The sequence below is a fragment of the Globicephala melas genome, chromosome 2 (genome assembly GCF_963455315.2).
Source record: "Globicephala melas chromosome 2, mGloMel1.2, whole genome shotgun sequence".
Classification (NCBI taxonomy): Eukaryota; Metazoa; Chordata; class Mammalia; order Artiodactyla; family Delphinidae; genus Globicephala; species Globicephala melas.
Genome location: NC_083315.2, coordinates 137,153,413 through 137,180,490, shown reverse-complemented (window position 1 = coordinate 137,180,490; position 27,078 = coordinate 137,153,413). Strand labels below are relative to the sequence as shown.

The window sequence follows — 27,078 nt, the reverse complement described above, 5'->3', positions numbered from 1 at the left end:
TTTAAGGTAATTATTGATATGTATGCTCCTATGACCATTTTCTTCATTGTTTTGGGTTTGTTTTTGTAGGTCCTTTTTTTCTCTTGTGTTTTCCACTTAGGGAAGTTCCTTTAGAATTTGTTGTAGAGTTGGTTTGGTGGTGCTGAATTCTCTTAGCTTTTGCTTGTCTGTAAAGCTTTTGATTTCTCCATCGAATCTGAATGAGATCCTTGCCGGGTTGAGTAATCTTGGTTGTAGGTTCTTCCCTTTCATCACTTTAAGTATATCATGCCACTCCCTTCTGGCTTGTGGAGTTTCTGCTGAGAAATCAGCTGTTAACCTTATGGGAGTTCCCTTGTATGTTATTTGTCATTTTTCCCTTGCTGCTTTCAATAATTTTTCTTTGTCTTTAATTTTTGCCAATTTGATTACTATGTGTCTCGGCGTGTTTCTCCTTGGATTTATCCTGTATGGGACTCGCTGCACTTCCTGGACTTGGGTGGCTATTTCCTTTCCCATGTTAGGGAAGTTTTCGACTATAATCTCTTCAAATATTTTCTCGGGTCCTTTCTCTCTCTCATCTCCTTCTGTGACCCCTATAATGCGAATGTTGGTGCGTTTAATGTTGTCCCAGAGGTCTCTTAGGCTGTCTTCATTTCTTTTCATTCTTTTTTCTTTATTCTGTTCCACAGCAGTGAATTCCACCATTCTGTCTTCCAGGTCACTTATCCATTCTTCTGCCTCAGTTATTCTGCTTTGATTCATTCTAGTGTAGTTTTCATTTCAGTTATTGTATTGTTCATCTCTGTTTGTTTGTTCTTTAATTATTCTAGGTCTTTGTTAAACATTTCTTGCATCTTCTCGATCTTTGCCTCCATTCTTTTTCCGAGGTCCTTGATCATCTTCACTATCATTATTCTGACTTCTTTTTCTGGAAGGTTGCCTATCTCCACTTCATTTAGTTGTTTTTCTGGGGTTTTATCTTGTTCCTTCATCTGGTACATAGCCCTCTGTCTTTTCATCTTGTCTATCTTTCTGTGAATGTGGTTTTTGTTCCACAGGCTGCAGGATTGTAGTTCTTCTTGCTTCTGCTGTCTGCCCTCTGGTGGATGAGGCTATCTAATAGGCTTGTGTAAGTTTCCTGATCCACATTATACTCTTTGTGCTATTTTATTTTGTTAAGAAACAACTGTTTCTAGATTATGTTTTCATTCAGTAGTTTAGATTGAGACACCAGATCAAGATATGATTTACTCCATCCAACAAAGTTTATATCTATACTTTCCAAAAGTACACAAATACCCATTTGTTCCCCTAAGACAGAATGTGATCATCTCCATCACTCACAAAAGCCATAATCCCAAGTTCATTTCCAAAATGGATGCATATATTACAGGTTTTGAGCCACTGAGCCAGCTCTACATCATACCCTTTGACAAAATATATTTTGTAGCTCATTTCTCATAAATATAATTTCACTATACAGAACAGACATTGAGTAAATCTACTCTTTTTCACGGCAAGGAGTTCAACTCTATTTTCACTGGCTTACTGCTGACTAAATTAAGCCCCTATTTCTAAAAAAAATACACAGTGAGCCGAAAATGAACAGCTACTTCAGTATGGCTGGCTGCCAATGACATCCTTAAAAGGGAACTAATACAATCCAGTCTCAATCTCAAAAGACCTAATAGGACCGTAGGAAAAATAACAGATTAACTTAGTATTAAGCACCATTCATTTCTTACAAAAGAGTAAAGTTCTGTAAACTCAAAATCTAAGAATGCTAAAGTATAAGTTAAAAATGGCAACAACCAAGTCCTAAACATCAGTTCCTCAATGAGAAGTTCTTCTGAACACTTACCCAAGTCTTCCTAGCATTTCAAGCTCAGGAACTTGTGGCCCACAAGTCTCTATTTGCAGTGGTTGATATTCATATAGAGCTTCTTCAAGCTTCTGAATGGGTGGTAATGTAATATGTTGACCCTGTTAGAAAAATGAATGAAAATAATACTTTTTAATATTATTTTCATATTAATACTTATTTGCAGTCATTTTAAAGATGAGCTAAATTCCTCACATTAAAAATATTACCCATTATTCATTACATTACTGAAACCTGTATTATATAATTAACACATAGTCAGTGACACATGATTTAAAGGAAGAAACCTAAATCCATCATTAAATTAAAATGTAGCCTTAAAGAGTATAGCTGTTAAATGTCAATGGTAGAATTCAGGAAACATATAAGCATAGTCTATTCTCACATTTTTCTATTTTTATTATACAACTGTGACAGTTTTGGTAACCTGTGTTTTGTTGAAAGCTTTAGTTAAGGAAGGACACTAATGAAATTATTCTCTGCAAAGTTTTGCCACATAAATATCTATTCTCTTAAGTCTTTACAATGGAATTAAACTTACTTAACAAATATGTGTATCTGATGTCTACTTACACACACACACACAAAATGAGGAATATTATGCTAAAAATTAAGTTGAATGGAATATCCATGTATTTTTCTGAAAAGAACTACTGGATAAATAAAATAAAAAGATCATACTTGATGAAAATTATACAAAATAAAATACCACTCAGCCACATAGCACCATTACACTGAGATTTATATATTTATTGTAATCTGAGCACATAATTCTAATTTTGAAAAATCCGTATTTTTTTATATAGTCCATGTTTTCTGATTCTAACTCTAATTCTGTTATTTTTCTTGGTATAGTTCTCACCAGCTTCTCTATGTCCTAACTTTTTAATAAAAACTAGTTCTTATAGTTATTAATTCCAATGTTTCTGGTTTATAATTTATTCCTCTTGTTACCTCCCTTAGTTTCCATTACTTAAATTACTAAGTTGGATACATAAAACATTTGTTCTCTTTTATTTAAAGAAAAAAAAAGGTAAAAACCATGAATTAAAAGTGATACAGTGCAACTGAGGTGGTGAGGAACGACCACTGAGGATGTTTGCATATGACTCATGGTTCTTCTCTTCAACAAGTTTAATACCATGTAGCATTATCCTAGCTAGTTTACCATCATATTAATAGCTTCTCTGACACTGTGACCTCAAAACTCCTTCAGCAAACTCGGGCAAAGGACTTGAACAGACATTTCTCCAGAGATGTACAAATGGCCAACAAGCACCAAAAAAGATGTTTAACATCACTAGTCATTAGGGAAATGCAAATCAAAACCATGAGGATATAAAATTGCCCCTCAGTATCCCTGAGGGGTCTGGTTCCACGTTGCCCCAGGGATATCAAAATCATGTATGCAGAAGTCCTTTATAGAAAATGGCATACTAGCACAGTCAGACCTCCCTATCCCCAGATTCCTCATGCCTGGGTTCTGCATCCATGAATTCAACCAAACCCAGACTGAATTTCATGGCTGCTTGAAGCCATGGATGTGGAACCCACAAATACAGAGGGCCCAACTGTAGCACTTAACACCCACAACTATTTAGGATGGCTATTATCCAAAACAAAAAAACACATAAAATAACAAGTGTTGGCAAGGATGTGGAGAAATTGGAACTCATGTCCATTGCTGATGGGAATGTAAAATGGTGCAGCTACTATGGAAAACAGACAGCAATTCCTCACAAGATTAAAAGATTAAATATAAAATTACCATATAAGCCAACAACTCCACTTCTGGGTATATACCCAAAAGTAGTGAAAGGAGGAACTTGAACAGATATTTGTACACCCCTACTCATAGCAGCATTACTCACAATAGCCAAAAGGTAAAAGTAACCTTGTGTCCATCAATGGATAGTGAATAGGGTATTCACACAATGGACTATTATTCAGTCTCAAAAAAGGAAAGAAATCTGATACATGCTAAAACATGGATGAATCTTGGAGACATTATGCTAAGTGAATGAAATAAGCCAGTCACAAAAGGATAAATATTGTATGATTCCAATTATATGAGGTTCTTAGAGTAGTCGAATTCATAAAGACAGAAAGCAGAATGATGACTGCCAGAGGGTGTATGGAGGCAGGGAATGAGGCACTACTATTTAAATGCGTACAGAGTTTTAATTGGAGAAGATAAAAAAAATCCTGGAGATGGATGGTGGTGATGGATGTACACTGTGAACATACTTCAAAATAGTTAAAATGGTAACGTTTATGTAATATATATTTTACCACAATTTTTTAAAATGGGTTTCAGGACTTCCCTGATGGCACAGTGGTTAGGAATCTGCCTGCCAGTGCAGGGGACACGGGTTCGAGCCCTGGTCTGGGAAGATCCCACATGCCACAGAACAACTAAGCCCGTGCACCACAACTACTGAACCTGTGCTCTAGAGCCTGCGAGCCACAACTACTAAGCCCACACGCCACAACTAGATGAAGCCCACCCGCCTAGAGCCCATGCTCCGCAACAAGAGAAGCCTCCACAATGAGAAGCCCATGCACCTCAACAAAGAGTAGCCCCCACTTGCCGCAACTAGCGAAAGCCCGTGTGCAGCAAAGAAGACCCAACGCAGCCAAAAATAAAATAAATAAAAATTTTTTGAAATAATAAAAATTCTTGGTGAAAATGAAAAATGTGTCTTTAAAAAAAATTTAAAAAATTAAAATGGTTTTAGATATTCTGATTTGCTCATTTACCTGGCTGAAATAATACATATCAAAAACGAAATAAAGTGAGGTATATGGAAAACTCCATTAACATTATTTTAACCCTTAACCTCCATATGTTTCAGAGCCTTTCTAAATAAACTTGAAACTGTCAAGCTAAATCTTGTACTACCTCTCAGTAATCCAATTTCTGAACAATGAATCTGAATACAGAGTATTACACAGGTTAAGAAGGGGCCTGCCTAAGCAGGACATTCTGAGTGGCATTTTGACATCCCTGTTTCAAAGTGTCTTCTTCATAAGTTACTAAGTACTATATTCTCCTGTCACATTATACAAAAAGTCCAGTATTACTGTCACATTTTTAGGTTAAAAAAAAAAAGAAGATAAAGGAAACTGTAAGAATTTTAAAAGGACACCTATTATATTAGTTATCCCATAACACAGTAATGCAGATTACTTTGATTACTCCATTTTCACATTACAAATTGGAAAGCACGACCCAGGAAAGATGATACAAAATGGATAATTCCAAGAGCTGGAATATTTTCCAAGGAAGATAATATTCAAAAAAAAGACAGGCTCTCTTAAGTCATTAATGTGGGAATGAACACATTAAAAGTAATCATTCCCTAAATAGCAACAATGATGCCCAAGTTAAAAGTTATGATGTCAGGCTCCCCTGGTGGCGCAGTGGTTGAGAGTCCGCCTGCCGATGCAGGGGACACGGGTTCGTGCCCCGGTCCAGGAAGATCCCACATGCCTCTGAGCAGCCAGGCCCATGAGCCATGGCCGTTGAGCCTGCGCGTCCGGAGCCTGAGCTCCGCAACGGGAGAGGCCACAACAGTGAGAGGCCCACATACAGCAAAAAAAAAAAAAGTTATGATGTCATATAATCCAAAGTATTGTCTGCAAGTTTGTGGGTACATAAAAGATCATACAATAATAATAGCTAACATTATTTACTCAGGCACTGGTCTAAAGGCATTTAATGCATTATTTCTTTAGTATTCACAATAGTTTTATGAGATAAATACTATCATCCCTACTTTACAAATGAGGAACGGGGGCTTAGATATGTGACTTAGCAAGGTCACACTGTAGGTAATGGCGGATTGAGGATTAAAAGCCAAGGGTGTCAGATTCTAAAGCCTGTGTTCTTTTCCCCTAACTTCCTTATTTTATGGATAAAGAAACTAAGACCCCTAAAATATAAATTTCTCCTAAGGTCACATAGTTAGAGTCTTATCTCCTAATTCCTGTCCAGTGTGGGCTCTACCATACCACACTGCCTATCAATATCCTATTTTTAGACAATATAATCACATTTGCTCAATTTAGAAGTCTGATATTAATAAGTAAGTCCTAGATTTCTATACAAATTCTAATAATTTAGATATGGTCAAAATGCCATAGGTTCAAAAAGACAAATTTTTTATTATAGCATTTAGAGAGAAATAAACATTACTCAGTGGTAATTCTATTTATCATGAGAATGAGAAAATAAAGTTCATAAATGATACACAACCTAGTCTTCTAATATCCAATCTTTTCCCCCAAAAACTGGTGTGAGATAGATGCCAAGTTTCTCAAATCTAAAGCTGAGGAAGAACTTACAGTACAAATCACTGACATAATTAAGATTTAAAAAAAAAAAAAATCACCAAGAGACCAGCTATCTCAACAAGAAGTCCTATGAGGAAAATGTTAGGGGTTTTTAAGTGACTGGAGGCAAAACGGTGTTTAAAAGTTTCTGGATGCAAAATGAAAACGAAAGTGATATTTCTACACAAAACAGTAAGTGTGATATTATTCTAAATTATCAGGAAAAGAAGGATTCAGATTAAAGAAGTCACACTGTATGATGCAATAGTGATATTCAACACCTGAACTAAATTTGACCTGGCACCAAATGATATAGTATAGATTGAAGAGGGCTATAAAAAATCAAGAGAGGAAAAATCAATGAAAGGTGGAAAACTGAAACAGTGCAACTTGTGCAAGACCTCAGAGGGCAGACAAAGTCTACAAAAGCAAGGCAATAAAGAAGACAACAATATCACTAGAGCAGTATGTGTGTCTTGAGACTATATGAAATAACAGGGGCAGAGAATGGATATATGGGGAAGTGGGGGCCGAAAGAGACTGAATCAGCATGGCACAGCTTACATTACAGCCAGAAAATATTCCAAGACTAATTTGAACTCATATGGTAAAAAATCAGACCATTCAAAACAATGTTGAAACAAACCTCCATCAAATTACCAAATAAAGGATAAAATGAAAGAATGATGCCCAATATGACAAGAGAGTGTGGAGAAAGATGTTCTCATACACTGCCGATAGGAGAGCAAATAATGGAATTGCTTTCTTTATGAAAAACAATTTAGTAAACATTTAAAGTACTCATATAGCTTAACCCAATAATTCTACTTGTAAGAATTTATAAGAAAAAACAGAAATATACTAATCAAATCTTTATTCAAAAGACTGACCATCACAGTTTATAACTGAAAAACCAAAAGGAACATAAATGTTCAGCAATATTGGGAAAATTAAGTAAACATGAGTTCGATTGTAACAGAATGTATGCCATTTAAAATTATGTTCAAAGAGAAATTAATAAACTAGTAAGTATATAATAAGGATGATCTAAACTATTTTTTAAATCTGCGTAAGAAAAAAGCTATAATAAAAGCACCAAAATGTTAACTGTAGTAATCTCTAGGTGATGAGATTATGATTTATATTTTTATCTTTATGCAGTATTTTCTAATTGGCCAAAATGGGTATAATTTTTATAACCATAAAAAAGATAATAAAAATATACTAGGGACCATACTGAACAACACCATAGGGGAAAAATTAAAAACCATACTATATGACAACTGGCTTGGTCTCTTCAATAAGTCAGCGGCAAGAGAAAGAAAAGCAAGAAATGTAGCATGAGATATGAGCTGTTCTAGATTTTAAAAGAATTAAGAGGTTTAATAAATATAACAAGAGTCATTAGCTCAGTAACAATTTAGGAAAGGAGAAAACAGTCATGAGACATTTGGGGGACAACTGATGAAATCTTAATGTGGACTGGGTATAAGATTACATTAGAGAATTTTTATTAATTTTGTTTTGTGTGATTATGGCATTATGGTTACATATAAGAATGTCCTACATCAGGGCAGGTCAGAGGGAGATGCAGGTTAAAGAATTTAAAGGTAAAATTTCACAGTAACTGCAATTTACTTGAAAATGGTTCAGAAAAAGATACATATATATGAAGCAAATAAAAGATTACTGAATCTAGACATTAGGCATATGAATAGTCATTGTATGATTTTTCTACTTTGCTCTTTTTGAAATTTTTCATTACAAATAGTTTAAAAATATATCATGGAATCTTTGTTAGTCTGAAAAGAAATTAGCTAAGCATTTATAGCCGAGAAAATACAATAGTGCTAAAGAAAGAAGAGCCTAGAATCAAGTAGGTCAGGTTTGTAGCTATTTTAATTAGGTTTGAAGATTTGAGTAGTGACTGAGAGGAAGAGGAAAAAAAAAAGATTATAATTAAAACTGCAAGACTTGGTAGCAATCTGGAATAGCTGAGTTGAATACTAAAATGTGAAAACCAGACAGAGCTGAAGACTAACAGAAACAGGGTAATTGGGAAAGAGAAAGATTGAGGACAGAAGATTTTTTTAAAAAAAGATAGAACACAGACTGGGAGAAAATACTTGCAAATTACATGCCTTATACAGAATCTGTATCCAGAATATATACAAAGGACTCTTATAGCTGAATAATTCTTTAAAAAAAACAAAAACTGCAATTTAAAAATGGGCAAAGATTTTAATAGACATTTCACCAAAGAAGATACACATAGGACTAATAAGCACATGAAATGATGCTCAACACCATTAACCTTTAGAAAAATGCAAATTAAAACTACAATGAAGTACTACTTCACACTCACTACAACGGCCATAATCAAAGTGTCACTGAGGATGCAGAGAGAAATTACAACCCTTAAACGTTGCTGGTGGGAGTGTACAAGGGTGCGACCACTTTGAAATTAGTTTGGCAGTTTTTCTTAAATTTACAAATAAATTTACTATATGACTTAGTAATTCCACTCAAAGGTATCTACCCAAAAGAAATGAAAACACACGACCAAAAACTTTTATAAGAACAGCAGCATTACTCATGGTAGGCAAACAGTAGAAACAATCTAAATGTCCATCAACTGGTGAATGGATAAGCAAAATGAAGTATATTCATACAATATGCATATGAATTCATTCAGTTAATATTTATATGCTGAATACTATTTAGCAACAAAAAGGAATAAAATATTGATACATGCTACAACATATTAACTTCAACAATTTTATGCTAAAAAAAAAGAAGCTAGGCAAAAGACTACATATTGTTTGATTCCATTTATAAGTAATGTCCAGAAAAGGTAAAACTACAGACAGAAAGTACATTAATAATCACTAGGGGCTAGAAGTGTGAATGCAAAGTGACTACACAGAGGTACAAAAATCACCAAATCATACATTTAAAATGAGTTATTTTTTATAGTAAGTAAACTATACCTCAATAAAGCTGTTTACAAAATAAAGAGTTTAAGATGATGGTTCAAATCAAATCAACATTGCTGACTATATATGAAATATCCAAGCAGAAATATTCAGTAAAAGCAGCTAAAAATATAAAATAAACCCAAGAGAAACTTTGCTATTATCATCAACAAAATGATGGGCAAAGTCACAAGAAAAAATAAAATTTGAGGGAGACAAATGTATAAGGAGTGAGATCCTAGTAATGAGTCCTGAATAACACCCACATTAAGTAATTCAACTACATTTTGCTGACTTTCAAAACCATAACACAAAACTGACGCCCTTTCAATTTCTGTTGTAGTTGCCACATAAATAATAAATAAATGAGGCGTTGAGGGTAAAAATGTAGCAAGAAGAGCCACAGCAAATCATGCAACCTTAGATAATATCTACACTCAGGTGGAAAATTGCAGGCAAACTCTACATTCAATAGTAAAATTAATGTTTTACTCTCTTAGAATGTAACAAAATGGAGCCCCTGTTTCTCTTCTAAGGTATACCTTAGAGCCCTAAGTTATATTTCAATAATTTGCTTGTCAAAAATATAAGCATTTGTGGAAAGAGTTTCCAAAATTCAGCTCATTTCCATATAGAAAAACATAAAAACATTTGAAGAACAATGCAAATGCTGACAAAGGTAATTATTCATGGCTGTAATTTTTTTTTAATTTATTTATTTTTGGCTGTGTTGGGTCTTCGTTGCTGTGCGCAGGCTTTCTCTAGTTGCAGCGAGCGGGGCTACTCTTTGTTGAGGTGCACAGGCTTCTCATTGCGGTGGCTTCTCTTGTTGCGGAGCACAGGCTCTAGGCGCACAGGCTTCAGTAGCTGTGGCACGTGGGTTCAGTAGTTGTGGCTTGTCGGCTCTAGAGCACAGGCTCAGTAGTTGTGGCGCATGGGCTTAGTTGCTCTGTGGCATGTGGGATCTTCCTGGACCAGGGCTTGAACCCGTGTCCCCTGCATTGGCAGGCAGATTCTTAACCACTGCACCACCAGGGAAGCCCATGGCTGTAATTTTAAGTAATAATTTGAAATATATCTTTAACTTGTCTTACTCAGCAAGCTTCAAGTCTACTATAAAAAGTTTACAATTTACTGCGATTTATCTGTTAGATAATCTATAGTACACCACAAGTATTATCGTTATTCGTGTCCCTCAAGTAAAGGAAAAGCACAAACTATCTTTTGTGCTAACTCTAAAATGCAGGATTTAATTCCAAATTAAAAATTATATGATCTAGGTTTCTGGAAGCCATTTGATAAGAGATAAAGTTAACTCTGAAAACAACTCTTACTTTAACAGCAACAGAAAAGTTAATTAGTAATCATTAACATACAGGTTGTAGAAATAAGCAATAATGAAAATACCCTTCCAAATCAATCAGTATATGATTTTGGTAAGTACCACAGAACAGGTTGTAATTCATAAAGTACTAGCAATTCAGAGTGATGCGTTAAATGATTCTGAAAATCCTTTAACAAAATTTTAAGATTCAGAACTCTCTTAATTTTTATATTTGCTAATAAACTCTGTAAGCTTGGTAAACTCTGTGTATAAATATCTGTTAACATCTGTTTCCCCCATTAGACTGCAAGGCCCTGTTGTTCACTGCCATGCCTCACAGCACAGTACCTGACACCAAAGAGCTGCTCGGTATTTTGTAGAATGAACGAATAATACAAAGGGGCATGTGGACAGTCATCTTGTGTAGTAGTATAAACATTAGAAAAACAGTAAGATGGAGAGTCAGGTTTCCAAATTCTATAAATTTTACAATGCTCTTACTACATGTAAACAATTGGAATTTTGTAATCACATGTACTACGAGAGTACGTAAGGAATACATCTCCAGATTCTACACACTTTAATACTGTTTCTTATTCATTAGAGAAAGTCAGTAGATGTTTTTTTTCCCTAGCCTGGAAATGTGCTTTCTAGCCACTTAAGAACTTCAACAAAATTTCAGACAACAAAACATTGTGGTTATTCTGCTGTAATCAACAACCATTCAAAAGACAAATATTGAACACTAACTATAGCCAAAAACTAAAAAGTACAGCAGTGAACAAAACAGATACAAGCCCCTGCTACCAACAAGCTTATATTCTAGTAGATCACTTTTCAATGAGATTGTTCCTTTTACTTTTATTTTGGTGAATCATCTAAATGCAAAATAAAAACAAACAAACAACAAAACAATGATAGTGGTGACTGTTCTTAAAAAACTGGATCCTCTCACATGTTAAAATTATCAAATGCTATAGAAAGTATCACATTGCTAAAGGGAATTAGAAACCAGAATATTTCACTGGTCTCAGAGCATTAAACCAGTACAATTCTACTGATTATTTCCAGGGAAAACATCTACAGGAGACCTTTCAGAAAATCAATTAATGATTTTTGAAATACTGTTTCTATGTCGGTAAACGTCCTAGTAATTTAAATGTGTGTGCACATATGTACATGTGTTTTCTATTTGTGCACATGTATGCATCTGTATGTGGATGTGGACATATTTTTTAAATTGTATTTGTGTGCGTACTCACACAGTTTTTTAATGGAATAGAGAATACTTAAAAAATACACATGAAAAAAATAAATAAATAAAATTTTTTAAAAAATTAAAAAAAAATACACATGGCACTGCCGTCAAGCTACTGATTCTGGGTAATTTCTTTTGGTAATTCAGTTGTTTTCAATTTATTTTAGGAGCAAGCAGAGCAATTTTTATACTATGCTGCTCTGGTCATTCTAGGGTGACATCAGCCTGTCATCACTGCAACAGCTGCATGGTAACAACTTCCTGGTAGCACATAATTTCATGGTAAGTACAATTCATTTTCCCCCATAGAAATGGCTTTCTCTAATTTCTTTCAAAATTTACAGTAAACAGCGTAAGACAAATGAGGGACAAGACCCTGCATGGTAAGAAGTAACTATATACTTATGCTAACACTGCCTCTAAACTAAAATGAACTGAGGTGATTTTATTTCTCTAAACTTCATATTCATCAACAACAGTGAGGGAGTAGGGGCAAACTGAAGGGTTGGACTAGATGTTCGTCCAGGTCCAATCTGCTACAATTTCATGACCATAGTGGAAATAAACCACTACCTGATAATGTATGATGAAAATAAAAATAATTTTCCCCAAATTTAATGTAAAATAACTTGATTCTATATATACTAAAGAAACGGCCAGTGGAAAAAACAATCACTAATTCCCAGATACCCAAGTCTCTACTAGAATCATCAGACTCCATTCCCTTTCTGAATGTGTGTTTTGGAATGAGCAGAATATAACTTAAAATAAAAAATGATTATGGGTTGTTTTTTTTAAGCATTCTAACATTGACTTATTCCCACAAATCAGCCTTTATGAGCACTCCTGTTTTTTGAAATACTATGCCTAATAGTTAGATCACCTATTTTTCCCCCAATTTTTCCTTCTCAAAAAAAAAACAAAAAACAGACTTTTCCAGAATATGAAAGAGGATTCATCTTGAATACACTAGGAACAGCACCATATTTTTCTGGCTCTTTACTGACGATCAGTTCCATTTGAATATGTAAGACGCTTTGAAACATCAAAGAAGAATTTCTTTATCTAGCCGGGCTTAAACTTCTTGTTCATTAGAAATCAAATAGTCCTAAAAAAGTTATATCTTCACTTGGCCAAGCCAAGTCTCTGAAACTGTTTCTATATCAAATTGGCCCTGAAAACATCATCAAAATCTGTTCACTACAGGGGAATTACTTTAAGCCTTTGTTAACTAAATTCATTTGTAATCTCCCCACCACACACACCGTTAGTGTTCAAATTACCACACAGAAAAATGTTCTTTAATAATGCATCAACTCTATTTTAGAACTCATATTGTCACACCAATCTAAACTATTCCTTGAGAAAGAATTTCAAAAATAAAATGTAACATATACAGAAATGTTAAATGTAGGGGAAAATTAGGAAATAATATCTTTAGAAAAAGATTAATATCATTAAAGTATGTTGAATATAATAACCACCAAATCCTGCACATTTTTTAATTTAATTAATTAATTAATTTTTTTGGCCATGCTGTGTGGCTTGCAGGATCTTAGTTCTCCAACCAGGGATTGAACCCAGGCCCCGGCAGTGAAAGCGCCGAGTCCTAACCATTGGACTACCAGGGAATTCCCTGCACGTTTTTTTTTTAAAAAGCATTTCTATGAATTCCTTTGTATTGATGTAGAACTACTATGGTTTATGTAGAAACTAAATGCAACAATATATTTGTGGACACGTGTAATTAGTTTTCAGAAAGCCCAGGGTTCCAAACTATAGGTGAACATGAAATATAAAAGGAATAACATTTTCTCCCTCTGATGTAATGTGTTTTGACTATAATTATGTATACAAACTTCTTTCCTCCATGATACAAAAATAAAGACAGAAAAGGAACTAAGCTAGTCATCGCTGCCTTAAATAGTTCTATACCTAACACATCCAAGAGACATCCAAATGTTATCTAGAAGGATCCTAAGTGATGTGAGTGATTTAAGTTCAACACAGCTATAACAATGAAGTCACACCCTGCACAGGAGTTACACTCGGTTCTAAAGTCAGAGTAAGGCAAAAACTGGTCAAAATAACCCCTCAAAAATCCTTTAAATAGCCCATAAAGTATACCGTACATTGTTCTGCGCATATTATAATCTCTTTGTATAAATCCAACTCAGCTAGTTTTTCCTCCAGCATTAGAAGAGATTACTGTTTGTTCTGTGGAAAACCAGATAAAGTACTTGTCTTGCTTTTAGCAACTTTGTTGTTTCAAAAACATTTTTTACCGGGGGAAGACAGGAATTCTTTGCTACTTTTCTCCCTCGTTTGGTGTTTTCAGCTTTAGTTGAATTCAAATAAGTTAAATGTACATATGATATGACTCTGCTGAACATGGAACAGCTTCAGTGCAGTAGTGAAAATAGGAGCCAAAATATAAATGATAGAAGAAAGAATGGGAGTTGAGAAGTAGAAACACTGAATAAACTTGATTATTATTTTCATCAAATTCTAAGATAAAATAAAAATAGGGAGATACGGCATTAGCTTAAAGAAACAGTAGGATCAAAGGAAAAGATTCTGTTTATCTTGTATGGTTTTGTTGTCCTAGGTTTTATTTTTCCTTGAGCACTGATAAATGAGGCAGTGTTGAAAAGTATTATTTTTACATTCTTTCTCTGATGCTTGTCTTGCTACTGAACTACCATTTGTGGCCAAGAGGACAGAGCGTCCAGCAAATCATAACTGTTTCTATAAAAAGATCAGAAAAGAAAAACATCAAGGAGACTATCTGGTGAGACAAAATCTACCTCGTTAAAAGAGTCTGCACTAATTTTAAGAAAAACAGCATTTACCAGCAATTTTACAAACTTTTTAGGCATATAGCATTTTAGCTCATTTACTTTTAGTAATTGCAAAAAGTTTCCAAAAAAGAATTCTCACCTTGGCACTTTAAGTAAACTTTTAGTTAACCATCAATAACAACAACTTACACATAAGTCTAAATTTTTGAATATGATAAAATATGAAAATTGCTTTATATAAAGTTTTCTACAAATATTACTATTATGATATAAGCAAAACAAAAAATATCACATAAAATTAGTAGTATTTTGAAGCAGAAATATTTTTCAGTGAAAAGGTAGCAGAAAGCTTCTTTACACCATAATAGAGACTGAATAATTCAAGAAATCATATTTTATTTAGATATAAACCCTCTATGCCTAGTACAGTGCTTGGTACATATTAGGAATGTTTGTTTCATGAATGAGCAAATGTTTTATAATGATCCACAGTATCCCACTCACTCCAATCCTCTAATCCAAACCATCCCCCCAAAAAACTACATAACAAATATGATTCAATTTGAGGTCATTTAACTACAGATGAGTAGTTATTGTGCTATTCCCACTGTAGAAAATAAACAGCTAAGCCAAACTATACTGACTTTATCCTTCTGTCCTAAAAGGAAACAACAAATACTAGGAATACCTTAACCATCCTAATCTGCCTTCCCCAAACACATATCACCACTACCACCTTCACAAAACCACCATGTAATTAGATCTAGACTCTAAATGTAGAATAGGATAGAATATTTAGGATTCTTTGATTCCCTTACAATTTTGCATAAATTATCTTTTACTAAAGTCATGCTGATATAGAATGTTATTACTTAACAGTGGGATTCCACACAAAGGACACAGAAATATTTACTGAACATCTACTTTATGCCATGTACTATGTTAGTCCCTATCCATATAGTTGAGGTAAGTATTATTTTGTTTATGTTATAGGAAAAGAAACTAATGTTCTCCAAGGCCAAGTAACCTACCCAGGTTTTAAGCCCTATACTGCCAGAATTCACCAAGCACTATCTTATTACAGGACTATGGTATTAAAATTGATTTATCTGAACATTTAGTGGATGTTAGGCACTAGTGAAGGGATGATAGAAAGGATACACCACCAGAACTGATTCTACTTTGAAGCATTCAGCAATATATATTTATATTTATTAAACGTAAATTAGGAAATGCTCATTTGTTTTAAAAATGTTAGTATATAAGTGCTTTTTAAATGACAGTTACCCTAGTCCATTAAAACATACAACTCAATTTCTTTTTTGAAAATATTCACATTCAACTTTACCATAGTACATTTAGATTGATGCAAATTTCACCTGTACTGAGATATGTGCTTCATTCTTCTTAGAAACTCTCTTAGAAGTTCAGTCTTCTTTTTATAACAAGCAAAAATATTATCTTCCTCAAAAAATGTACAAAATTGTGGCTTGTCTATGAATCTGTGAAAATTGAATATATTTTGAAATATGAACCAGAAAGACCACTTCAGCTAGAAAGAATTCCTAGCAATGTAGAGGTAAGCTACCTTCCTAGAAAGTTGACTTAATAACCGAATCTTTAAATCACATTTTACTACACTTTAACAGATCATTTTTCATAATTGACAGACATGTTTTATGTTTATGATATGAATTACAAAAGCAATGCAGAAAAAATCATTATCTCGGTAAATTTTTCATCTGAGAACATTATGTGTTCACTGAGGATAAAAATGGTTCCACAAATACAGGAGTACACAGACTATCACATAATTTGTTTTCTTTTTTAAAAATTAAAAAAACTAACTATTTTATAACCTTCATAAATAAATACATAAGTATACACATAAATAAATAAATGAGAGGTACATTTAGTAAAACAGTGCCCTAGAAGACAAAGAAAGCAATTAGTATGGGAGACTTTAATGAACACAGCTTTAAAGCCTTTCTGGAAATTACTGGCTGAATAAAAGCACTAACATTCTACCAGTTGCTGAGACAGGTGCTACTGACAGTCAGCTGCATTTGCTGAAGCATATTCTAAAGATTACTAATTAATCTCTATACTGAAACCAATGGCTGCCTGCCATTTTGATCACCATTTAAAAAAAAAAAAAAAGCAAAAGAAATAGTCGCTCTATGACCAAACACAACTCTAGGTAAAACACAACTCTAAGTAAGCTCTGCATCTACTTAATTACTTAGTTACATTATTTTCTGGTGTTCTTTATTCTAAACCCAAGACTTCTACAGGTTGGACTCATGGGTCTTATAGTCTCTCCACTTGCTACTTCTGAGTTATTTCTACTTACCACAAAGAATATGAAAGCATTTGTGAGATACTTGGGGAGAAGAGTCTTTCTTTGTTGTTAATTTTGAACCTTTCGATCCTAAGTTCAGGAGAATATGACTCATGGAGGCATTCTCCTTTACACCCAATCTGCCTTTTCATTAGAACTTACCCACACTCCCCTTTCCCAGCTCCCAACACACACACACACACACACACACACACACACACACCTGAATACTCTGTTCTACCACCATAATATCCTACCTTCATCTTATGAACTCTGTTCAAAGCACTGCTCAGAAATTAGCAAACATTAAAATAGTTAATGTTTCCAAGTCTGGGCAATTATTATAAAAGTGATTCTGCAGTTCTTTTAAAATATGCTGGGACAAGGTGCCAAAGAAATTGTTTTAAATCCATTTGAAAACATATAAACATATATAGATAAAGTGAAAAACGTATGTGAGGGTTCTTCTTGTGATTTTCCATCCTTTTAATGTTTCAAGTTAACATTGATCCTTGAGTCTTAAGTAACACTATCTGTTCTACATGTTTTTAAAGTTGCTTTCATTCAACTGTACATGCCTGTGACCTCCACAATGACCTCTACAAAAGCAGTTGTGCACTTTACTGTGGTGCAAATCCTCACAGACAAGTTGAACCTGTTCTTTTTGGCACTGAGCCCTTGCGCTGAACACACAGCTGAGATTTATTATAAAAGGGGAACTAAGGGGCATTATTGCACAACATTTATCCTTCACATACAGCCAAGTATAATCTTTTACGACCTTTGAGAGCTCTTAAATAAATAGATCTTCCCTTAATTGCATAAGGAGTTTCTTATTTGTCACCAATCATATGGCATATTGAGATTCATTTTACATTAGGAAAAAGCTAGCACACAAAACATACGTACTAAAAGTTGTTAAAGTTAGTCTCTTAATATTTATTCAAAACTAATAATACTTTGAATACTCAGACCTAAGGATAATTACCTAACTTGCTGTTTTTAGCAAGGTCAATGCTGCAAAGTAATAAACACCTGCCTTCAAGGAGCTATACTTTAAGAAAACAGGTTTAAAAAAATCTTCCTACAGCACTCCTATGGGTCTTTTAAAAACATTTCAGAGAAAATATTAACCTTTACTTTTACACTGTTTTGTGTTTTCTTTTTAATTTCAAAGTTCAATTTTAATTAGCTTTCCCATAGCATTTTAAAAACAGTTTCCATTTCTAAAGAATTTTGAACTGAGCTGATAAACATGACTGCAACTAGTATACTTCCTCACTTCAAGAACAGATTGATACGCTGGGGGAAAGAGGAATTTCATGAGTTCTAAGAAGTATCTCTTATAACAGGAATTACCACACCATTTACATTAATTCTTCAGGATTTGCTAATTGATCTATCATCAAGACTTGCCTGTTGAAAACAAAGAAACTACTATAACCTCAAAAGTATTCTATCTTAAAAGTCAGGTTCAAACTAGCTTATCAGCTAACTGCTCAACATAAAGGAAACTAAAATATGTTGATTCAGGTGAATATTTCCTTGCTCTAAATTCTTCTAATTTATTTTATTACTATTAAGTGTACAAACAATTGGGAAAAAATGCCTGTAGACTTATGGGGGCGGGGGGACAGGGTGTATTGTTTTATGGACACAGAATTTCAGTTTTACAAGATGAAAAAAATTATGGCGATTGATTGTAGTGGTGGTAGCACAACAATATGAATATATTTAATACTACTGAAATGTACACTTAAAAACAGTTAACATGGTAAATCTTATGTATGTGTGTCTTACCAGAATAAATTTTTTTAATTTAAAAGATAAAATCATAATTTTTTTAAAGATTGATGAATGAATTGATTTTTTAAATGGTGAAAAAAATCTAATGTTACATTTTTAGCAATCAGGGGTTCATAGTGAACAAAACAGACATGTTCACAGATGATACCAAATACATTCTGTAATGACAAAATATCTGAAGAGTTAAATAAGAAATTTCTTTCATTAAAATTAAACATTTTAAGCAACACATTTATATTGTTCCATACCTAAGAAAAGATGTTTTAAACAATTTGTCTCTCTAATACTCTCTCCCTTTGTCTAGGGAATACAAGTAGAAGTTCATGAGTTTGGACATTTTTTAAATTCAACACTAAAAAGAACACATTTTTTCTTTATGTAGTCTTTCAGGAAAAAAACTGTATTAAATTTTAAGTGATTTTGCAAGCATTACATCTTTAAATAGATATAATTAGCATGCTAGAAAATCACCAGTTTTATTCATAATATTTATACTACTTGAGGAAACAAAAATTGATGAGAATAACTATAAAACATGAATCAAATATGTTAAAAATGTCTCAAGACTTGATCTTACACTATATTCTAACACTATGTCAACACTGGTGGTATTTTTTAAATACCTAAGCCCTCTAATTCATTTTGAAATGCATGCGCTTCAAGATTTCCATAATTTCCAAAACCACTCTTGATGGAGTCATAACTATAATTAAAAATAACATCCAAAGAACCCATAGTTGCAATGTCAAGCAGTTTAACCCAGGTTAACCTCCAAATAACTTAAAGCAGCTGTAAGAACAATACCAGTCTCCATTTATTTTGGTTCTTCACACTATAACAGCTTTCCCATCTATGTCTCTCTTCTTTCCATCAAGAATGCAAGCAAATACTCTATCTGCCTATAACTTCTGACTCTTTTAAATTCCCCATGTTATGTGTCTTCACAGAATAACACAGTGTTTAAAACACAGTCTTTGGAGTCCAAAAAGTCAAATCCCAGCTCTACCTTGAGTATCTTTTTTTAACAAGCCTTAGTTTCACCTGTAAAATTATATTAATGAATCAAATAAAATATATTTAAAGGACACAGAAGAGTGTACTGTCTACAAAATGCTACTACATCATCACCTTCATCAGGAGCAGAAAGAAGAGGAATATTCTGCACCACCTCCGCAGACCATCTCTTAGTCACTACCACCAGATAAAATCACCACAGGCAATTATCAACATAGGAACTGGTAACCTTTCAAAAGTCTGCCTGTAAGAGCTCAAAACATCTTCCTGCAGAAACAAAGTTTTGAAAGAGGGCACAATCCTAGGCTAACAATATATAAAACATTAATTATCTTAAATTGAGTGTAGAACCCTGGAAGCAATACAGGAGAGAAAACAAAGAAAAGTTTACTTTCTGTTTCCTGGGTGCAACCCTGGCCTTAGGCAAAAACTTCAAATTTCTGAAATTTTAGCTTCTCCCATTTTGCCTTTTGCATTCCTATCCAGCAGACCCAGTGTCTTTCCCAGGCATTTTATGTCCCTACAACGCTGTAACACTAAGTTCCTAATTGGAAACATTCCACTCAAACCTACTGACTCTTAATGTGCTCCCTGATCTTAAGTTACCAACCTGCACCTCACCACAATCAAAACTTCCTGCTATCACTAAGGTGTTAGAAGGAAAGAAATTGCATTGCATGATTTTACATACTGGACATCTGGTTTTTATTACATTATTATTGTTTTTAAAAAGAACATTTGTAAAACATTTTTTTCTGGAACAAAATACAAAGCAGTAGTTGCCTTTTAAATATATGGGCTAAGAAATATTCACTGATATCTCAGGCAAATTTTTCATCTTCATATTTACCTATATAAAAAACAGATTCTCAAAAAGCATTAACATTTATCAAAATGACAATTAGAGTAACATCAGGAATTCCACAATGAGAACTGGTAAGGGTACAGAAGCCCTGGGTAAAATCTGAGCGACCATAAATAATGAAATTCAAAGAATCTCAGAAGTATGCAAGGTATTAAACATCATCTCAAGTCTTACTGGCCACTGGATTTTGAATCTCTTCTTCAAAAAACCAAAACCAAAGCACCAAAACAGTCTATAGAGATATGTCTCAGTACCCAAATAAATGTATAAAAGTATACACCTAACTGAATGAAGAAGAGATGAAACCTGTATGACACAACAAAATTTTATATCTCTATTTATGTGCACAAATCACAATATCTGTCTTACAGAAGTTTAACTACAACTTTTCTTCTCTTCATTTTCTTTATCCCATAAGACTTTCTAGGAAACATTATTTTTTTTTTTTTTGGTCACACCGTGCGGCATTCGAGATCTTAGTTCCCCCAGGGATCAAACCCACGCCCCCTGCAGTGGAAGCACAGCGTCTTAACCACTGGACCACCAGGGAAGTCCTGGAAACATGATTCTTACTGAAGAGAGATATGCTCTTGCTTGAGAACAATGCACTGAATCAATCACCATGGTAATACACATACAAATTCATAAATATTTAGGAAGCTTCCTTAATTACAGTATTTTAATCAATAAAGCACCAGCTAATTTCTTAACTATGAGTTCATCTAAGGCTTTGACTTACTCTACATTCTTGGTTTCTGTTTCTAATAATTCCAAGTGATGGCCAGACTAATGTTTGTTTTTCCATATATTTACCACACAACATCTGCTCAATAGAAATTCCCATAAATGTGAAACCAATAAAGAATGGAGTTACTTTTACAGCTTTTATTATCTGCAAAATGAAATTATACTTTAAGTCATTCTTTAATGACTTAAGTCATTAATACTTTTTAACGAACTATATCATTATTTCCTATTAGCCTATTTATAACTTAGAACAAATTCTTCTTCCTTTGTGTTTAGACTGCTTAAAATTTTAGGAAATTCTACATCCAGTTCTAACACTTACATTTAGAGTTAGTCACTTAAATCACTCTTTTCCTTTTACTTCTTTGTTTTCAGCTTCTTTACTTTTTGAAAAAATTATCTACTATGTTACCTATAAAGGAACTAATAAGTTAAATCTGGAAATAAGTTTGCTTTGTAATTTACGGTATCTAAGAAAATCATTCAAAGGATCTGCTTTGAGCCTACTTTAATTTCATTTTATTCTCACAAATACCACATTACAAAATATATTCCAATCAATAAGGCTTATATTATTCCAAATGAATAAGGTTATTTACCCATGTCCCATAAGCATTAACTCACAGAGCCAGAATTTGAACCTCCTCAGTCTGATATTAAAGCCCTTTTCTATCCCTAACCACAGTGCTATCCTGCCTATAAAAGTCTCTCGCTTGTGCCATTAAACAGAATGTCAGGAGGCTACCATTACCTTTCATTACTTCTCATTCTCAACCCAAATGCTACTATTGGAAAAGCACAAGTTGCTACTATATAGAACACAACGAAAATAGCTTGATAATCTTTGATAAAACACAGTGGAACTTTGCTAGAACTAGTGACAGCTATGAAAAACTATGCAAAATTATTTACCATTTCAAGGATAAGAGGTCTTGTACCAGAAATGGTTGATTACATTTATGGATCTAATTTCTAAAACTAAAATCATTACTACAGAAATAAAAAGACTATTTTACAGAGCCATATCATTATCAATAATCCTCTTCATATACACAAGGGCAATGTAGGAGTTCCTACCAATGACAGTATGGTTGGTTCAAGGTCTAACATTATTTCCTGTATCATATACTTTTTCCTTCTTTCATTTCCATCTTTACCTGTCTCTCTCCTACTTCACATGTTTAACTCAAGAGATACTCTGGTATAATGGAAAAAGAAATGATCTTAAGGATCTGAAGGCTTATACTCTCACTCTGATTTCCATTGTCCTTCTGGGCTTACAGGACATATCAGTAACAAAGGGCGGGTAGGTAGGATTAATAATATTGATACAGAATATTTACATGTAAGTACATTCAATGGTATAAAATACTCTTCAACTAAAAGATCTTATTAATATGATTACAGATACAGAAATCTAGCACCACAGGCATTTCAAACAACTCAATATACTGATTTTAGATGTATTCTAAAAAGCCCATTTACACTAAATAACATTTATTTTTATAGCAGAATATAATCAACAAGACTACAATATTCAGGAAGTTTTGAATGAATGTTTGTCAATTATTTGAATTAGCACTCTTCAATTTAAATGTATGATCCTCCAAATGTATTCCCAAAATACAACTTGAAAAAAGGCACTGTTATTTACCTTATGAAAAAGTAAGCCCTAAATAAATTTCCAGCAAAATAATCCAAAATGGTGTTTACATTACATGAGTGATTTGCTGTTTCTCAAAAACAGAAATGTAGGAAGTCAATAATTCTCAAACTTGCAAAGTGTTTCCATGTGCTTAACAAGAAAACCATCCAAAACAAACAAAGCTTAAGAAACTTTTTATTATTTTTATTTCCCTGCCATCTGTTTTAGTCCTTTTTTTTCCTCTTGGTTCCACTCACCTTCTTTCTTTCTGTTGCCTGCTCCTAGTAACACTTCTAAAAGAATAAGGCAGCAAAATTAGCACATTGGGGACTTTAGCCCCAGGTGTCACTTGACAATGACACAGTCCAGAGCTAAATATTTATGGACATAAACTCCTAAATAAGTTAATACACACCTCAATGCAAATACTAAATATACTATGGTATCTTTCACCTAGTCTTCAAGATTATCACTCAATATCCACCAAAGGGAAAATATATTAAGATCATATGTTTCTTAAGAAAAGTTAATACCTTTTATTACTATAAGCCTTATTTTTATACATGTGTTTTTATCTAACGAATATATAGAAAATAGGTATATATGTGTGCATGTACATAAAATCTGATGAGGCAGGAGAAAAATATGAAAGCACATGAAATAAAACAAAAAACTAAAACACTATTACCATTTCTCACTAGCAAAGATGCTTAAGTAGCCCCTCCTCAAACAGGTATTATTGAATTACACGGCTATGAAAATGTGAGGAAAAAGGCAAACAAATAAAGAAATAAGTTTAGGTTATAAGTATTTTTAAAACACTGTGAAAATCTGTGTAATTTTCCTTTAAAACGTACCTCTTTATACTAAATCCCAAAAAAGGTGACAAACTCAGGGAAGCTAAAGCCCTATTGGGCTCTAAAACTACAGAAAGACAAAGACAAAGAGAAATCTTGAAAGTAGTAAAAGAAAAATGACTATTCACATATCAGGGAATCCCAATAAGATTAACAACTGACTTCTCATCAGAAACCACAGAAGTCAGAATGTGGTGGGATGACATATTAAAAATGCTGAAAGAAAAATACTATCAACTAAGAATTATTTGTCCAACTAAACTATGCAACAAACCAAAGGCAAAATAAAGACATTCCAAGATAAACAAAGACTGAGCAATCTGTTGCAAGCAGACATGAATCACAAAAAATAATAATAGTACTAGTCTTTCAGGCTAAAAGGAAGTAACAGCAGGCAGTAACTCAAATTCTCACAAAGAAATAAAGAACACTAAAAAGGTAATTTCATGGGTAAATATAAAAGATGCAATGAAAATGTTTCTTCCTCTTTTCTTCTCTTAACTGGTTTTTAAAATAACTGCAAAGAATGGTAAAACTGTATGATTTGGCTTTTAACATATAATAGAATATATATGACATTAATAGCACATAAGAGGAAAAAGAAATGGAGTTAATCTGGATCAAAGATTACTGGTATTGAATTATTATTAACATGAAGTAGTTTATAATAAGCTAAGATGCACACTGTAACCTTAAAAAGTAACAAAAAATATGCATAGTAAAAAAATTTTTAATGTCTAACATAAAACAAAACAAGAAAAAAGAGAGGAAAGAAAGGGACCATGTGACACATAGAATACAAATATCAAAATGGCCAAATCATATCTGTAATTACATTAACTGTAAATGGGTAAACACACCAATCAAAGAGCAAAGACTGTCAGACTGGAAAAACAAAATCTAACTATACACTGTCTATAAAAGACACATGTTAGAATCAAAGACATAGACCGAAAACAAAAGTGTGCAACAAGATAAACTATGAAAACAATAACCATGAGAGAGCCACAAAATAGTCTTAAAGACAAAAATGGTTACATAACTGAAGACAGAACTAGACAATTTGAAAATAGTTACAGATTTCAATACTCCACTCTCAATAACTGACAAACTAGAAAAAAAACCAGTGACGATACAGAATATTTAAACAACATTATTAATCAATCAAAATGATGTAACATCTAATACTGTTCCCAACAACAGTAAAATACACATTAGTTTCAAATATTTTCCCCAATAGAGAATATATTGGGTCATAAAATAAGAATCAATAAGTTTAATAGGGTTGACCTCATATAACATATTTCTCTGACCACAAAAGACCTAAATTGGAAATAAACAAGAGAAGAAAATTTGGGAAATCCACAAATATTTGAAAATTAAACAACAGATTTCTAAATAACCTATGGTCAAAGAAGAAATAACAAGGGAAATGAGAAAATATTTTCAACCATATAAAAATGAAAACAAAAATTATTAGTGCAGATAAAGCAGTGCAGAGAAAAATTTATGGCTTTAAATACCCATTCTAGAAAGAAAGATCTCAAACAAATAATTTAAGTTTCTATCTTAAGAAACTGGGGAAAAAAGAACAAAGTAAACCCAAAATAAGAAGAAAGGATATAATAAATATTAGAATGAAAATCAATAAAACAGAAATTAGAAAACAACAGAAAAAGAAATCCATAAAGCCAAGGATGATTTTGAAAAGATCAACAAAACTGCCACACTGTTAGCTTGACTGACCAAGAGTAAAAAAGAAAAGATACAAACTACCAAAATAGGAAATGAAAGAAGGGACATCTCACCTAACCCTACAGAAATTCAACTTAGATGAAATTGATCAATTCCAAGGAAAATTCAAATTACTAAAGGAAGGGAGGTAGTGAGAGAGGAAGTGAGAGGAAGAGAGAGAGGAAGGAAACACAAAAGAAAATGGCAAAAAAAAAAAGAAAAGAAAATGAAAAGGTCTAAATAGACCTACATCAAGTAAAGAAATTTAAAGGTACTTGGAAATATTCCCATTTAAGAAAAGCCAAAGCCAGATGGTTTCACTGGTGAAATCTATCAAACTTTTAAAGAAGAAATAATATCAATTCTTCACAAACTCTTCCAGAAAACAAAAAAGAAGGAAATATTTTCCAACTCATTCTATGAGGTCAATATTCCCCCGACACTAAAGCCCGACAAAGTCATGCTATGGCACTGATGAAGCATTAAAAACATTATGTTAAGGAAGCTAGACTCAGGACTTCCCTGGTGGCGCAGTGGTTAAGAATTCGTCTGCCAGTGCAGGGGAAACGGGTTCAAGCCCTGGTCCGGGAAGATCCCACATGCCATGGAGCAACTAAGTCCGTGCACCACAACTACCGAGGCTGCACTCTGGAGCCCGCGAGCCACAACTACTGAGCCCGAGTGCCACAACTACTGAAGCCAACATGCCTAGAGCTCGTGCTCTGCAACAAGAGAAGCCACCCAATGAGAAGCCCACGAACCGTAACAAAGAGAAGCCCCCGCTCGCCACAACTAGAGAAGAGCCTGCACGCAGCAACAAAGACCCAAGGCAGCCAAAAATAAAAATTATTTTTTTTTAAAAAAAAAGGAAGCTAGACTCAAAAGACTACATACTGAAAAATTCCACATATAGGAAATGCACAAAAAAAAAGAGGCAACTTTACAGGGACAGAAAGCAGAGAAGTGGTTGCTAGGGTCTGAGAGTGGGAGTAGGAACTAACTGAAAACTGTCACAGGAATATTTCTGGGGTGATGAAATACAGTAAGTCCCCTACATATGAACCTTCAAGTTGCAAACTTTCAAAGATGCGAACATGCATTCCACCAACGTCAGGCATGAGTGAAACTGTAGTCTGCCCTCCACCTCCTTCAGCTCTACCATCTCCCACCTCCTCTCCTTCCTCCAGTCAGTAACTCTTCTTGCCTGTTCACTTGATGCCAGCCCTGTATGCCAGATGTTGTACTCTACAACTGTACTTTTCAAGGTAATGTACTATAAGATTAAAAATGTTTTCTTTCTTTTTTGTGTATTTGTTTTTTATGTATTATTTGTGTGAGAAGTATTATAAACCTATTACAGTACAGTACTATGTAGCTGATTGTGTTGGTTGGGTACCAAGGCTAGGTCTGTTGGACTTACGAACAAATTAGACTTCCGAATATGCTCTCGGAATGGAACTCATTCATATGTAGGGAACTTACTGTATTCTAAAACTGTATTATAGTTGCACA

The 27,078-nt window shown here is 33.6% G+C and overlaps 1 protein-coding gene across 3 annotated transcripts in view; it reads right to left on the bottom strand.

Moving 5' to 3' along the window:
- The window catches only part of MNAT1 (MNAT1 component of CDK activating kinase), a 215,379-nt gene that overhangs the window by 92,538 nt on the left and 95,763 nt on the right, over window positions 1-27,078 (bottom strand). For all 3 annotated transcript variants that reach the window (XM_070044974.1, XM_030855154.2, XM_070044973.1), the window contains exon 7: window positions 1,844-1,965. In XM_070044974.1, coding sequence (XP_069901075.1) covers window positions 1,844-1,965 — 122 coding nt within the window. The remainder of the gene's footprint in view (window positions 1-1,843; window positions 1,966-27,078) is intronic.